At 43.0% G+C, this 14,448-nt stretch overlaps 1 protein-coding gene across 2 annotated transcripts in view; it reads left to right on the top strand.

Moving 5' to 3' along the window:
• The first annotated feature begins 1,944 nt into the window (after nt 1–1,944).
• arid1ab (AT-rich interactive domain 1Ab) overlaps nt 1,945–14,448 on the top strand; it is a 47,175-nt gene continuing 34,671 nt past the window's right edge. For both annotated transcript variants that reach the window (XM_079175815.1, XM_079175814.1), the window contains exon 1: nt 1,945–3,193. In XM_079175815.1, coding sequence (XP_079031941.1) covers nt 2,255–3,193 — 939 coding nt within the window. In that variant the 5' untranslated portion in view covers nt 1,945–2,254. The remainder of the gene's footprint in view (nt 3,194–14,448) is intronic.

Below are 14,448 nucleotides of genomic sequence, written 5' to 3'. Positions count from 1 at the left end.
TCCACCCGAGGCTCGTAAACGCACAATGTCGCAGCAGCATTCTCGTGCTTGGAAGTAATTACACTTCATGCTGAAATATAAGTCGGAGTTTGATTTCTCAGCTTGTTTTATTAATGTCTCTGTGTATCTCAGAGCTGATTAGCTCAAATAAAGGCAGAAAATAGCAGATGATGAATATATTTTCTTAGAAAAGAAACAAATAGAAGATAATATTTCATGCGCTCTCATTTGTCAAGAATTGAGTGCATATGCTGATGATGTATCACCACACAAGAGCCTCAATACTTATATTTATAGTATCATAGTATATTTTCATTAGAATAGATCTTCACATGATCTTGTTTTGAACATATCAGTTGTGACGTATTCACTGCTATACTTAATTCTACAATAATCCATATGTTTATTATTACATTATTGTTTGCTATTCACTTAGTAGAATTATTAAGGGTTATTATGGGTTACTATTTTACCTCTACGTCACTGTATCTAATGCCATTTGTGTGTTTCGATGTATGTCTCACAGAGCTTTCACACACGTGCTGCAACTAACTTTAACATATCATCTCACCGGCAAACTAAGGCAGGCAGTGGTAGAAAAAAAATGTCGTACTTTTTCCTGCCCTGCTTTAATTTCATCCTGTGCTATGTGTCATTCGATTCTGACTCAGGGCGTGATAGCAAAAGTTCGGACAGCACGTGAAAGCAGCACGAAAGGCTGCTGCTTCTGCTTGCTGCTGCTAGGAGAGCGCGAGGCAGGCAGGCAGAGAGCACGAAGAAAGGGGGTGGGGAGCGCGCGCGCGAGAGAGAGAGCGAGAGTGGTGGAGAGACATACTCTCTCTATTACTATTAATTGTATAGGGAGACTTTATGCTTCCTCCAAATCTCCTCGCGCTCTCGTGTGCTGCTCGTGAGATGTCGCTTTTAACAGACAACATGTGATGTGTTGAATTTCAGTGGCCTTATACACACTGTCACTTTTCCACCACCACTGTTTCTCTTTTTGTATCTTCACTTCCTGCTCTGTGACTGGCTCAGTCCATCCCCCATCCTTCTTCCCTTTCCACCCTCCCTCCCTCTCTCTCTCTCACACACACACACAACACACGCACACACTGCACAGACATGCACAGGTTGTGATTTCATGCTTTTCCTCTACTTTTCCTCCGCTGTACTGACTCCTCTCATTTGCTGTTGTCGACACATGGAAGCAGTCACTTCCCACCCATTAGCCCACTCTTAACAGAAGATGACACTGTAGCCTATTTTTCCTCTCCACTCCTTTTAAACGAGCTAATCAGATAAAGTGCACGAATGAATGTAACGCAGAGGAACACACGCACACAGCTCGTGCATCAAGCAGCAATCACAACAGTTGTGACACACTTTAAAGCTGAATAGTATGGTAAAAGAAAGGGACATTTTAATTGTTTAATACTATAAAACATTAGGCTCAAAGTATGTGGCATTTAGCAGTGTAGCAGCCTTGTATGTGAAAACGTGTGGCTATTTAAAACATGATTAAACTGAAGTTAAATGTATTTTTACTTCTTAGGATATCTTACTAAAGTGTATACAATAGCATCAATACGATGTAGTTGCATACAAGCACACATTATAGACACTAGGCATGTGTTTTTATATATGTATTCCCCTACATGGAACATTTAATATACCAGTACTTTATATTAACAACAGGGCTTTTGTAGCTCAGTTTAAAGCGCGTTAGACGTACAATAATGGCTCTTCTTTGGGTATAAACAATGTTGTTATTGGATAGTCCGGATCCAGTTTTCACCGCTGACTCCGCTCCGGGTTTTCGTTTTCTCCCGACAGGTCGGTAAGATGGCTGTGTCTCGCGGAGCCTCGTGCTGGTTTGGTTGATTTCTAGCTCGCGCTCTCGTTCTGTAACAGAAGCCCCCCCCCCTCCAACACACACATACACACACTCACTTGTGTCGGCGAAAAAAAATTCATTTCCCTGGCTCTGTATTTATATATTTTTTCTTTTCACAAACTTTCCCCTCTCTGTTTAAGTTTTAAACGGAGTCGCGGTGGATTACCGGATACCGGTCCGGGCGGAGGGCAAAGGGGGGAATGAACCGGGACAGTACAGGGTACGTTGTTACAAGTATACTTGTATTTATATTCAATGGTTATTCGGAGTTTGATTGTGAGTGAGTCGCCGTGCTGAGAGCGAGCTAGAGAGAAAGAGTGGAGGAGAGAGAGAGAGAGCGCGAGAGAGAGCGATATCATGGCCGCTCAGGTCGCTAGCGTCGCCACTCTCAACACTAGCCCGCCATCCGAACTCAAAAAGCCGGATCGGGACCCGCAGGAGGAGTCGGTACCGGGAGAGAAACAGCATGAAAATAAGGAACCGGGACCTGACGGCGGATCTCCCGGTCAGAAGGAGCTGCAGGACGGGACCGATGCTGGTGGTGGTGGAGGAGGAGGAGGAGGAGGGGATCCGGACATGAAGAACGGCAACGGGAATGTGCCCAGGGTAAATAATAATAATCAGAATGATTCAGGCGAAGGGAATAACCATCCCGGAATGGGACACCACCACCACCAGGGCCCCTTTCCTCCACCTCCTTACGGTTACAACCAGCACTACAGCCGGGCCCCTTTTCATCAACATGGCGGACAACAAAGCCCTGGCATGGCAGCTGCATCGGGGCCGGGCATGATGGACCCGTACCCGAACCCCAATTCGCACGAGCACGGCTACCCGAACCACTATAACAACTACAGCCCGTTCCAGAACAGGACTTCTTCTTCTTCTTCCTCTTCTTCTTCTTCTTCTTACCAGGGCCAAGGATACGGGGCCATGAACGCCCCGCGTAACAACCAGCCCCCGGCGGCTGGGGGGCAGCCAGGCAAGCAGCAGCCAGCAGGAGGAACCACCGCTATGGCTGCCTCTTACAACAATCAGAGGTATAACGTGGGGACACAGCAACCCACGTCCACGCCGACTTTAAATCAGCTTTTGACGTCCCCGAGCTCCGCGAGGAGCTACCCGAATTACCCGCAAGGAGACTATAACAATCAGGAAGGGGCCGCCGGCAAGGGTGCAGGAGACATGGGCAGCAGTCAGTATGGTGGGGTCCATCCGGGTTGGCAACAACAAAGGGCCCACCACCAGCCTCCCATGAGCCCGGGAAACACTGGACAACCTCCCAGCAGAAACCAGGTAAACTCCACTTACTGCACGGACACACTTCGTCTGAGTTAAACCCACCAACATAGCTCAGAGAAAGCACAGTAGAGTTGCATATTGCGCTGGACCAGCCATTGTCTATGTAGCTAAGAAGCTCTAAAATGGCTGCCTCTCTCTCTCTTTCTCCCAATACCACCCCCCCCCTGCAAACAGTGTCTTTACACAAGAGAAAGAAGCCACATATTCTGTTAGAAGCAACTTCCAGAGTTGTTGGTGTGTGTGTATGTCCCTGCTGGGTAACAGGGCCAGAGTTTGACTAAGTAGAGCACGAGTTTGTGAGGAGAAAGTGTGTGTGTGTGTGTGTGTGTGTGTGTGCAGAGGGAGATAACGCGATATGTCTTCGCAGTGCTTCTTCAGCCTCATTGTAGATTTAAAGTGCTGTGTGAAGTTGTATGTTTCTGTGAGAAAACAGCTTCTTTTTTGGTGTGTGTGTGCGTGTTGTGCTATCAAAGTTGTGTCAACAGCTGTCATTGCGATAAACAAGATGCAAATGACCGCCGTTAAAATAGCATTTGCATAATCATTAAGAAAATAGACCCCCCTCCCACCGCCGTTGTCTCACAGTCCAGTGAAGGGCAACAATTGCATCCGTGCTATAAATGTTTACTCGGATCAAAAGTGTGATTGTGAGGTGTTTCTTCCTTCATTCATTGTGGCTCGGTTCGGCTCGGTTCTGCCCTTTTTATGCCCCCCCCCTCCTCCTGCCTCCATGTGCCGGCTTTGTAAACACACGGGCCCCGCTGGGTTTGGAAGTTGTGCAGATTTGCCTTTTGCTTTGGGATTTGAATTATGGAGGTAAAAAATCCTGCTGTCAGAGCCAGGAGACAGTTGGTCTTAGGTTGACATGCGAGCCGAGATCTGATTGGCTCCCCCATCCCTCTCTGCTCTCGGCCATTTATAATTGCATCTAATGGAAGGCTGCAGAAAAGAAACACAGCTCAGTTTATGTGTCCCTCCACCGTGTCGAGACAACATATAGTCCCCGTGTATTTTATCCATTTAAAAAAAAAAAAAAAAAATACAAATATTTATCTAATCTTAGAATATAATTTTTTTTTGTGTGTGTGTTTATGCATAATCTTGAAGGCTCTCCCATATCAACGGGAAAACACACCAGAAGTCTTTATTTCAGAATAAAAGCGTGCTGGTTGTGTCTATTTAAAGCGTTTTGAGAACACATTTTGTTCAGTTCCACCCACTGCAGTAATTTGCATGATGACTGTACTCGTGAAGCTCCACCATTGTTTTTATTCGAGCAGCTCTCTCATACACTGAAATCACATCTCTGCTGTCTTATTTTTTCTTCTTTAGCTGCTGACCTCAAGTTTCTTTTTCTTCCCTTGGCTGTTGGGTACACTGTGTGCACCGCTCGCTCAAGTTGGCTGACTCTGGTACAGCACATAGAGTAGGTGTGGCCACGCAGCCTCGTTGTACAACCGTGTTCTCCACTGTTTCCAGATCAGGGAGTTGCGGAGACTTGTGCGCGCACTCTCCGGTGTCTCGTGGCCACGTGAGAGGGCTGGTCTGGCTACAGTTGTGTTTACAAGCAACCGAGGTGTCAGCAGAGTGTCACAGCTTCTTCTTCTTTCTTTTTTTTCCCCGGCAGGTTACAGTAGCTTAATTTACTTCCACATGCTGAGAGTGTCAACACTGCTTACCTACAACTCTCTCTCTCGCTCTCGCTCTCGCTCTCGCTCTCAAAAGTGATAACAGTTAAGTCATTGCCTGTGTCATAGGCAACACATGTTGTGTGTGTAGTATTATTATCATCTAGATAGATATGGGTACGTTAAGAGTGACGCCGTTGTATGCATACAGCAACTATAATTTGGGCATTGCATGTTCCTGCAACGTTGCTCGAGGCATCTACTAATCAAAGATGATCAAACTATCGTGACGAAGGTTATGTTTATAGCGTTGGACGATGTGAAAACTTCACGTCATAATTATCCTACGATTCAGGTTATGATCCCCGATAAATGTTCAATATCGGCGTGCAACATTTTAAAAATGTCACTAAAACGTTCTGACATCACGTAATCGTACGTTTAAGAAACAAATCATTTTTTTATTGCATAACAGGACACATTTTTTGTGAATAATCCTAAATCATAAAGGAAAAATACTTTTAAAAAAGGCAACATTGTGTCAGTCTGCTCTGTTTGTCACATGACAACTCTTTTATTTCTCTACCAATTTAGTGAGCTACACAGCTTCGTCACGTCTCCTCCGACCATATTCACGTTTATCCCGGTAATGTTATTAATCCCGATCCACAGTAAAACGTTGATATGTTGTTTTATTCCTGCAAGACGGTTCACATGCATCGCTTAGAGGTCCTCCTCATCAACGGACTGTTTATCTGGAGAAGTGACACCTCCACATGTTGCTGTAAACTCTGAGGTGCAACTTATTCACACATGTTGATTGCTGCTTCACAGCTAAGTAAACTGTGGATAGACGGCATTATCATAATTCACCGACCAGCACGATAAGCGATTTCTTTAAAATAAAAATTTACCTAAAGGGACGAGAAATGTCTTCTTCTGTAGTCCCGCTCACCGCTGCTTTGAGGAACGTTGGATTTCTCTTTTTTTGTTTCTATTTGTCCCCTCCTGTCTGCAGAGAATTGTCCACTCAGCTTTAATTTCGGTAAACCGGATAATTAGACAGCGTCTCGCTTTGTGCAGATGAAGCTTCTATCTATTTTCACGCTGTGGAGTGGATTTTATTTGACATCACTTCAGTCAATATGACCTATTATGCACTCCTTATGGACCACAGTTCAAGCCATGCTGTTTTTGGGACAGTACGGCTGGGCAATATATCAGTATTATATTGTGATATGAGACTAGATATCGTCTTAGAGTATGGATACCGTAATCTGGCATACGTGTTGTCTTTTCCTGTCATTTTCTAAACTTACCAGACTGTGACCCATCGTTATATCCACATTACTGATGATCATCTATCAAAAGTCTCTTGATGTAAATATTAATTTAAAGCACCAATGGTCAACCCTACAATACCCATATTGAGGTTATTATTATTTTCTCCATATTGCCCTAATCACACAACTTATGGTCCTATGTGTTATTACTGATGAGTTGTTTTAATCATATAATTAATTTAATTCACAGATTTTAGTTAATAGATGGTAGTCATTAGCTTAATAGATTAAGTTGCTCATATAATGTTTTGTTTTCATTTCTTAACTGTCAGCTCTGGATGTGGACCAACAGTCATCTCACTGGATAAAGTGCATAAGCAGTGTGTCGTAATCTTTATTTCTGGTAAACAATGGCGACACGTGTCTTTTGTATTTCAGGTGTCAAACTAGAGTTTTCTCATCTTTGCTGTAACGTCTAAATGTTGTGGAGAGTATTTAAATAACTCCTTTCCTGTATTTCTGGGTATAACGCTCGCTGTAGGTGACAGATCGTGTCAGTGACGGCTCTGTATTCCCATTAAAGCACACACGCTCAAGTTAAAACGGTGTGAGAGGAGCTTGTAGTTGGCTTCTGTCTCGTGGCAGCGGTGCCGGTCCAGAGAACACATTACTTTAAATGGATATAATCCCGGACCTGGTACCGTGAGAGGTCAGGGCCTCTCGGAACGCTGACGGGAGAAGTTTCCACACTGTTGTCCTGTGTGTTTGATGTTTGGTGTGGAGAGACTCTGTCTATGATGAGGGCTACCGGCTTTATTTTAGCCGAGTTTATTAAACGCTCCAACTCTCCGTTCATTAACGACGGCACGGTCGGCCTTGTTTTAATTGTCGGATATATCGCCGGTAATCATTCGATGGATGGCTTTTATGGAGCCGTTCACCTGCCCGGGGCCACCTGCTGAAGATGGATTATTGGTGTTAATTGAGTGGTGGGCGAGGGCTAATATTATGGGTTTTTTATTACGCCTTCGCACACAAACAAATATCCTCTTGACGTGGGTTGTTTTGGATGCTATAACGCCAGGTGTTTCCTCCGCCTCACGCATGAGAGCGAACCATTAGGGATGCCCCCTCAGCGCCGCAACGCCGACTTCACAAATTGAGTCAGAATTAAATCATAATCGAAGACACTTTGGAAACATTTTCTTTTGAGAAAGTGCCACAGTTGAAAAACATAATGAAAAACGGCTGCTAATGGACGCACCGCTCCGCTGTTGATGTACCAGGGAAGCCCCGCCGCAAATTGGGAAAGAAGCAAACAAAAAGGAGTAGCAAACAAATAAACACTTTCATGACAGCTTCCCTGTGTCAAACACTCTGAAGTAATATATGGAATATATTTAACAGCAAACACCTTGCCCTTCTCTGCATTGTTATTCAAAAGTAAAGCTAATTAAAGCATCGAACGGACCGTTATGCTTTTATGTAACACACCAAAGCTTCGCTAAGTTTGTCATTTGAAGATATACCGGACACTATTGATGTGAGATCATACTGGGATTGTTTATACTGGAAGCAAAGTCCTTCACACTAGAATAGGATTTTAAAAAAATGATTTTGTTTTGCCGGGAGATTTGAAGTCATCACAAAGACAAAATGTGTTTAAATATTAACAGGGAATGAATTGTCAACAAGGGCTGCAAACAATGATTTATTTCTGATTGATTAGTCCATAAACACGTTCTCACTATCACGATATCGTAAAGTCTGTGAATGTCTTGTTTCGCCGACTAACAGTCCAAAGATATTTACTTTATTATCACACAAGTAAACAATAAGCAAGACATTATCAAAGTTAAGTAACTAGAATTAAAGAGTTTTTGTTTTTGATTATATAAAGAATAAAGTTCATCAATAAATGAACGGAGTCATCATTTCACCCCTCTGCTCATCTTCTGTTTTTGATCAAATATGTAGATTTGATGCTTTTCCATGTCGCGTGTGATGAAATAAGTTTATCTGCAACCGTTGATAGTTTGGTGGTAGATTCATTCTTGTTATTGTGAACGCAAACATGCTAAATATTTCCTGGTTCCAGTTCATCCAAATGTGAGGATTTGCTGTTTCTGTTTTCTATCAAGTTGTTGTGATAAGCCTCGTTTTTCTCAATTCTTTTGTCATTTCATAGATTAAACGATAAACAATCTGCAGAGCAGGCACAATCTATAATGAATATAATCATAAACTGCTGCTATAGTTATTATTAAAAGTTATCCATTAGGACACAATACCAAACATCCGCTGCCTTTAGAGAAAAGAGATTCATAAAAAGTTCTTATTTTAAACTATAACTTGAGAAGGCTTGCGTCACTGGACAGTACGATATCAACCTGCACACTAACACTAGAGAGTGACAGCTGGCTCTGAATCGCTTGTATTCAGTAGAAACACAACGCACGTTTCCAAGAAAACATACGACACAACTTCCAGCTACTGTCGAGGCTCTGTGTGTGGGGGTGGGGGGGGGTGGGGTGGGTGGTGGCGTGGAGAAGAGGAAGCCCGACCATTCAAAAAGGAAGTTCACTCTCAGCTCTTTAGTCTGCACTGCTGAGTAATGATTCTCCACAGGCCACATGGACAGCATGCTGCCTCCCGGCAACTGTGTGTGTGTGTGTGTGTGTGTGTGTGTGTGTGTGACTGGGTGGTGTGTGTGTGTGAGGGAGAAACGGTGTCAGTGATACCCAGGGGAGGGGGGGGGGGGTTGTTTTTGTGAATGATCTTCGTCTGCCCCTGACAGCTGTGTGTATTTGTGTATAAAGTGCAGCAGTTACTTGGTAGTCGTTGCGACTGTGTAAGCGTGTGTGTGTGTGTGTGCGTGTGTGCCGCTGCCTCAGAAGCCCCTCTGACCTGCTCTTACTCCACGTGTCACCAGCAGCAATCCGTCTTTCTTCTGTAGCATCGCTCCTGCTGACAGCCACAGACAGTGACTACATTTACATGCACGTTGATATTCTAATAGTAGATGATAAATGCTGTTTACGGGACCCTCGCACACTACAGGAGCAACATGCCTGCAGCTGAAAAAAGGAAGAAAATTAATGTTTTAAGATGTACGTAATGGGGACATTTCACGCTAATCGACGTCTGCACTTCTGCATGTAAATATTCTACATAATATTGGTGGAATATTCCTTTTGGTTAGCCTTGTGAACAGCTTAGTAGGAATGTTGTCTTTTTTTGGAACATGAAAAATATATTTGTGCATGTCAGCGTTGCACTCTACAGTCGTTGAGTAATTATTCCTATGAATGTTTGTCACAGAGCACATCAGAAGAAAAAGAGCAACAGAGTAAAGACGGCGGCCGCCGTGCAAAATGCTGATAAATGTTGACTGAACGCCTCCGGGTTTTATTGACTTCCACAAACTATAGCAAGTCGCTGCATCCAGCCACTGTGTGGTTGGTGAAATAGTCGGTTTAATGACCGAGAATGTTGATTTACATCCCCGGCGGTGGGAATTATTTATCAGAATAAACTGCAATGCCGAGTGTTAGTGTTGCACATTGAAAGAAAATAACACGGAGAAAAAAAAAAAACGAGTTCCTCCGCGGACAAATGTCAAAGTTGGGCTATTGCATCAGGGCACGCTGGTATGTAAAGGTAATTCATTTCTTTTGACATTTAGCTTCTAAAATGCTCCAGATTAGCATAGTAATATCCTTCTCCGAGCCTGTGTGGGACTACAGACTTCATTTACATGACGTATGGTGTGTGTGTGTGTGTGTGTGTGTGTGTGTGTGTGTTTTATGGAATAAAGTGGTTAACCTTTAAATTGGTGCAGTTGTTGATACTACAGGGTAGAGAATGATGCTCCCATACAGCTCTCACCTTTGCTCTCTGTGGAGGGGAGGGGAGCCAAAGACTCTATATATAATATATATTATATATATGCAGCTCAATTATGAGGTCTATTGTTGTGGATTGTGCCCTCTAGTCCCAGCCTAATGTGCTTGACACTGTCTCAGGCTAATCAAACCTGTGGAGTGTGTCTAGATCCAGCGTGAGCTGCTTAAATCAAACGTGCAGACTGAAGTCATCTTAGCAAAGCGATGATGGATCAATACTCAAATGTTGATTCCAGTGCTGATCTCTCCACCAGCAGAATAGGAAAACGGGCTCTATTAGGCTGAAATGATTAATAAATAGATTGATTCATTGATTTACAGTAAATCCATACACATGTTTAGTTGTTTGAAGTAGTTTTGGGACGCATTCATTCAAATATCTTCGTGAACATCATTGTGAACTGACTCACGGCTTCAGTAATATGTTGATCAGTTGATTGACAGATAAGTAATTGGCAACTATTTTGCTAATTGGTCAATTATTTTAGTTTTTTTTTTATTAACAAAATGCCAAAATTCTCTGGTTCCAGCTTCTCAAATGTTTTTATTGTTCTTCAATGATGACAAACTAAATATTGTGTTGTTGGATGAAGAACAAAACAAGCTATTTGAATGTGTCTATTTCAGCTTTTAGGAGAATAAGTTATGGATCTTTCAATTGACAAAACGATGGAAGGATTGATCGATGAAGAGAATAATCAGTTTGCGTTCCTGAAATTGTTCAATCAACAGAAAATCAATTTGTAAAGATATTTTTAACTTCATAAGCAAAAATGTACCCCTAGACACCAATGTTCAAACCTGTCACTAGTTTATAAATAGGTTATTGACCAAACAACCAATCAGGAAAATAACATTAATCAATAAGGAATATAATCCTTAATTGTGACCCAAATTAGGGTCACTTTTAACTTCACCTAAAAAAAAAAAACTACAAAACTAAACGACTCATTTTCAAAGCTGGAGTCTGACTTGGAAAATGTCCAAAAATGAACTCTTCGGCTCTTTAGATAAAAGCATACGTGCCGCTGCTTATTTTTAACTGGCCTAAATAATTAATGCTCATTTTTCATAGAATTAGGCCAATGTTTACCCAAGTATAAAGGCCACCTCACCCTGTACAGCAGTGTACCGGGTTAGCGGCCCGATTTGATACGGAGCCATCGTTTTGTTGTGATTTGGTCGACTCGTGGTTTAAAGGGACAAAGTCACGCAGACAGCGAAAAGGCTATTTAGTGCCACTGTTGATGGCTGGTGTGGCAGGAGACAAAGACACATCTGAACAGTATTTGCTGCCTGTCTTGACTCTTGCTTTTGGATTCTTGTTGTGACACTTGAAAGTGTGGCGGTGTGACTGTGGGGAAGAAGCAGTAACTGTCGCTGGTTTGGTCCTCGAAAATGAACAACCGACGCTCCATTTGTTTTTAAGCAAAGCCTCAAACATGTTTGAGATTAAAAGTGGACTGCGCCACCGCAACGCGCACATTTAATATTCCATTTAAATAACTGGTCTGTGATTCAGATTATGACCCAGCATGTTTTCCTCTGGCTGAGCGCGTGTGTGTGTGTGTCTGACGTCAGTGTCAGAGTTTTGACTCTAACCATGAGGCAGGCAGTGACCCAGCCAGGTCCTTAAGTGGCTTCGCCTCATTCAGTAGCCAGGGTATTTTTGGCTTGGTAGTGAGTGACACACTTATCGTAATGGGTCGTCCAGGGTGCCAATGGTCAGCCTGAATAAGCAATCCTTCCCGGCAGCAGCAGCAGCAGCAGCAGCAGCAGCAGCAGCAGCAGCAGCAGCAGCGAGCCGAGCCTCGGCAACGTGATGTAACAGATTGCTGTGTTGCCTCCGCTGCCCGCTAACGCACCGAGTGGCTCATCACTGAGAGTCCCGGTGAAGTGCTCGTGTAACCCGACCGCCCCGCTGCCCCGCACTAACATTGTGGCCTTGAATAAAGCCACACTGCTGTTTATTATGGGATGGTAGCCGACCGTAACTGTAAACACTTCTCTGCAAACGTAATGCGTTTTCAACTGGAAGCACTACAGTGTAAATTGATCTTTAATACATAGTTGAGTTGAAGAGTTAGTATGCGGCTTACAATGAAGAGGAAGTCAAATACATAAACCGCTCATTCATTCATGTTTCAATATTATAACTTGAGTTTAGTTTGAGTCTTATTTTATAAGAACATCAAAGTACTTAAACATGAAATAGTGTCGGCCGTGCAGCAGCTTTTCCTTCCACCAAATAATCTAAAATGAGCAGAATTCTGACAACGATCTCATCCAAAAAATAAGTAAATACGAGTATGAAGAATCTCACCAGACATTCAATGCCAGCCTTTAGTTGTTGACAGTTCAATGGACACATTACCATCGGTACAAAGTAAACGCTCAATCCCCAGCTCTCGTTCTCCCACAGAAGGTTTTCCACCCTCTAAAATGATTACTTTCTGCTCGATTGTGAACATTTATCGCCTTCTTAACAAACGGTGTAGAAGATAAAACCTTCCAGTTTTCGTCGTGTCTTTAGGCGATTATACATCACTCTGAGTTTACCGTTATTCCGGCTGTTTAACGACGAACATCTGGTTGGTCTTGTGGCGTTTCTCACCACGATGTGTCCCGGTACAGGTACGTGGCCTGACAGGTTGACAGCAGGCAGCCAGGGCGGATGTTCACTCTCTTGTACCGCCGAGCTGAACATCACACTGACACAGACGGCCCTGATTTACCCATTTCACAGAACGCACCGGGCTTGTGAGTAGAGTCCTGGAATCCAGTTAACACCTTTCAGCTGTGTTGTTATTCATCAGTAAACGTTCACTCTCATGTGCGAACCACCAGCGTCCAATTGGTACTAATTAATTCAAGAAAGGAATGGGTTTTCAGTGGGGTTTTTTTTGTCAATTTTGAACTAAAAAACAAGTCTAAAAATGCAATTCATAGGTATTTTTGCCTTGTTATGTTACGGCATGTCCTTTCATAAATGAATGTACAATATAATGCCAGGCCGCTTAGCTGAGGGAACAAACAGAGAGAGAGAGAGAGTGGTCAAAATGAAAACAGCTGATGTCAAGATAGTCTGACATTTGGCCCCTGGTTTGGGTCAAATTTGGACAAAAAGTTAGGCAAAGAGGTCTTTTCTGAGGGGCAACTTTCACCGTATCTCTCAATATTCCTTCGTGGATGTAGTTTGCTCCAGTTTCTTTTGTCAAACTACACTGCTTTTCAACCGGAATCGAAGGGTTTTGTAGACGTATGTTATCTGTTTCTCTAATGTCCGTGAAAAATGAAAGCTATAAAAATCCTTTTAACGGTTTTCTAAAATTCCTCTGCCATCAACTTAATCCAACCAGTTCTAGGAACATCTCTAAAAGATGTGCCGACCACCTTTTTGGCTGCTTGTTTTTGGGGAATAAGGTGCTCAGAGATGCAAAGGTCCATCTCAGATGCCTTGTTTTCCATCTTTTAAATAGTAGCGTTTTTAACGCTCGTCTGTTCGATGCTGTTTCTGTTGTTCTTATTAACCTGCGACGGCCTCGGTTCCTCCCTCATCTCTCTGAGATGTGAAAGACGATTTTGTCATCAGAGTGTGTGAGTTCCCTCTTTTTTTTTTCCCCGCTCCTCCCTGAACATCTTTTGAATTCCTTAGAACAGCTGGGTGAACATCTGGGTGAGTAAGGTGCTGTTTCCTCTGCTCGGCGTGGATAATAGCACCAGCAGGCGAAGGATGCCCCCCCCCCCCCCCCCCCAACACAACCTAGGCCCTCCCTGCTGTTATCCAGAGTCATGCAGCGGTCGGCTAAGAGTTGTAACTTCTCAGATTGATGCAGTGGGAACGCAGACTAATTGCTTAATTAAGAAGATGGCTGTTTTTCCTCATAGCGTCTTGTTTACTCTAGCTCAGATATCTAGTACTGTACTCTAGTACTGTACTCTAGTACTGTACTCTAGCTCAGATCTCTAGTACTGTACTCTAGCTCAGATCTCTAGTACTGTACTCTAGTACTGTACTCTAGCTCAGATCTCTAGTACTGTACTCTAGTACAGATCTTTACCCGGCTACAGTTATACTTGAACTTTCTTTAAAAGCTAATTGTATCCAGTAGTCTATAGATTGTTGTAATGCTGTGAGCAGGAAGAGTGTGTTTGCTTTGTGCATTTTGGGGTGGTTATTATTCATGAAAAAAGGGAAATATCACTCAATGTGAACAGTATGAATTGCTAAAGTAAAATGAATTGGTTATTGGTAAAGACGGCCTGTCGCTGCTGAAGTGTAAAATTGACGTGTGGCACTCGATCCTTTTTGCACACGGTTCTCTTAAGTTCTGGTAACAAATCAACACGAGTGCTGCTGTAATACCGAATCAATACTGTTTAGATACAACTTTGAAGAATGTAAATGTTTTTTTAATTTATTATCAATCAAA

The sequence above is a fragment of the Pholis gunnellus genome (assembly GCF_910591455.1).
Source record: "Pholis gunnellus genome assembly, chromosome: 16".
NCBI classification, from domain to species: domain Eukaryota; kingdom Metazoa; phylum Chordata; class Actinopteri; order Perciformes; family Pholidae; genus Pholis; species Pholis gunnellus.
Note: the sequence above shows the minus strand (reverse complement) of the source record. Positions and strands in the feature narration are given on the sequence as shown.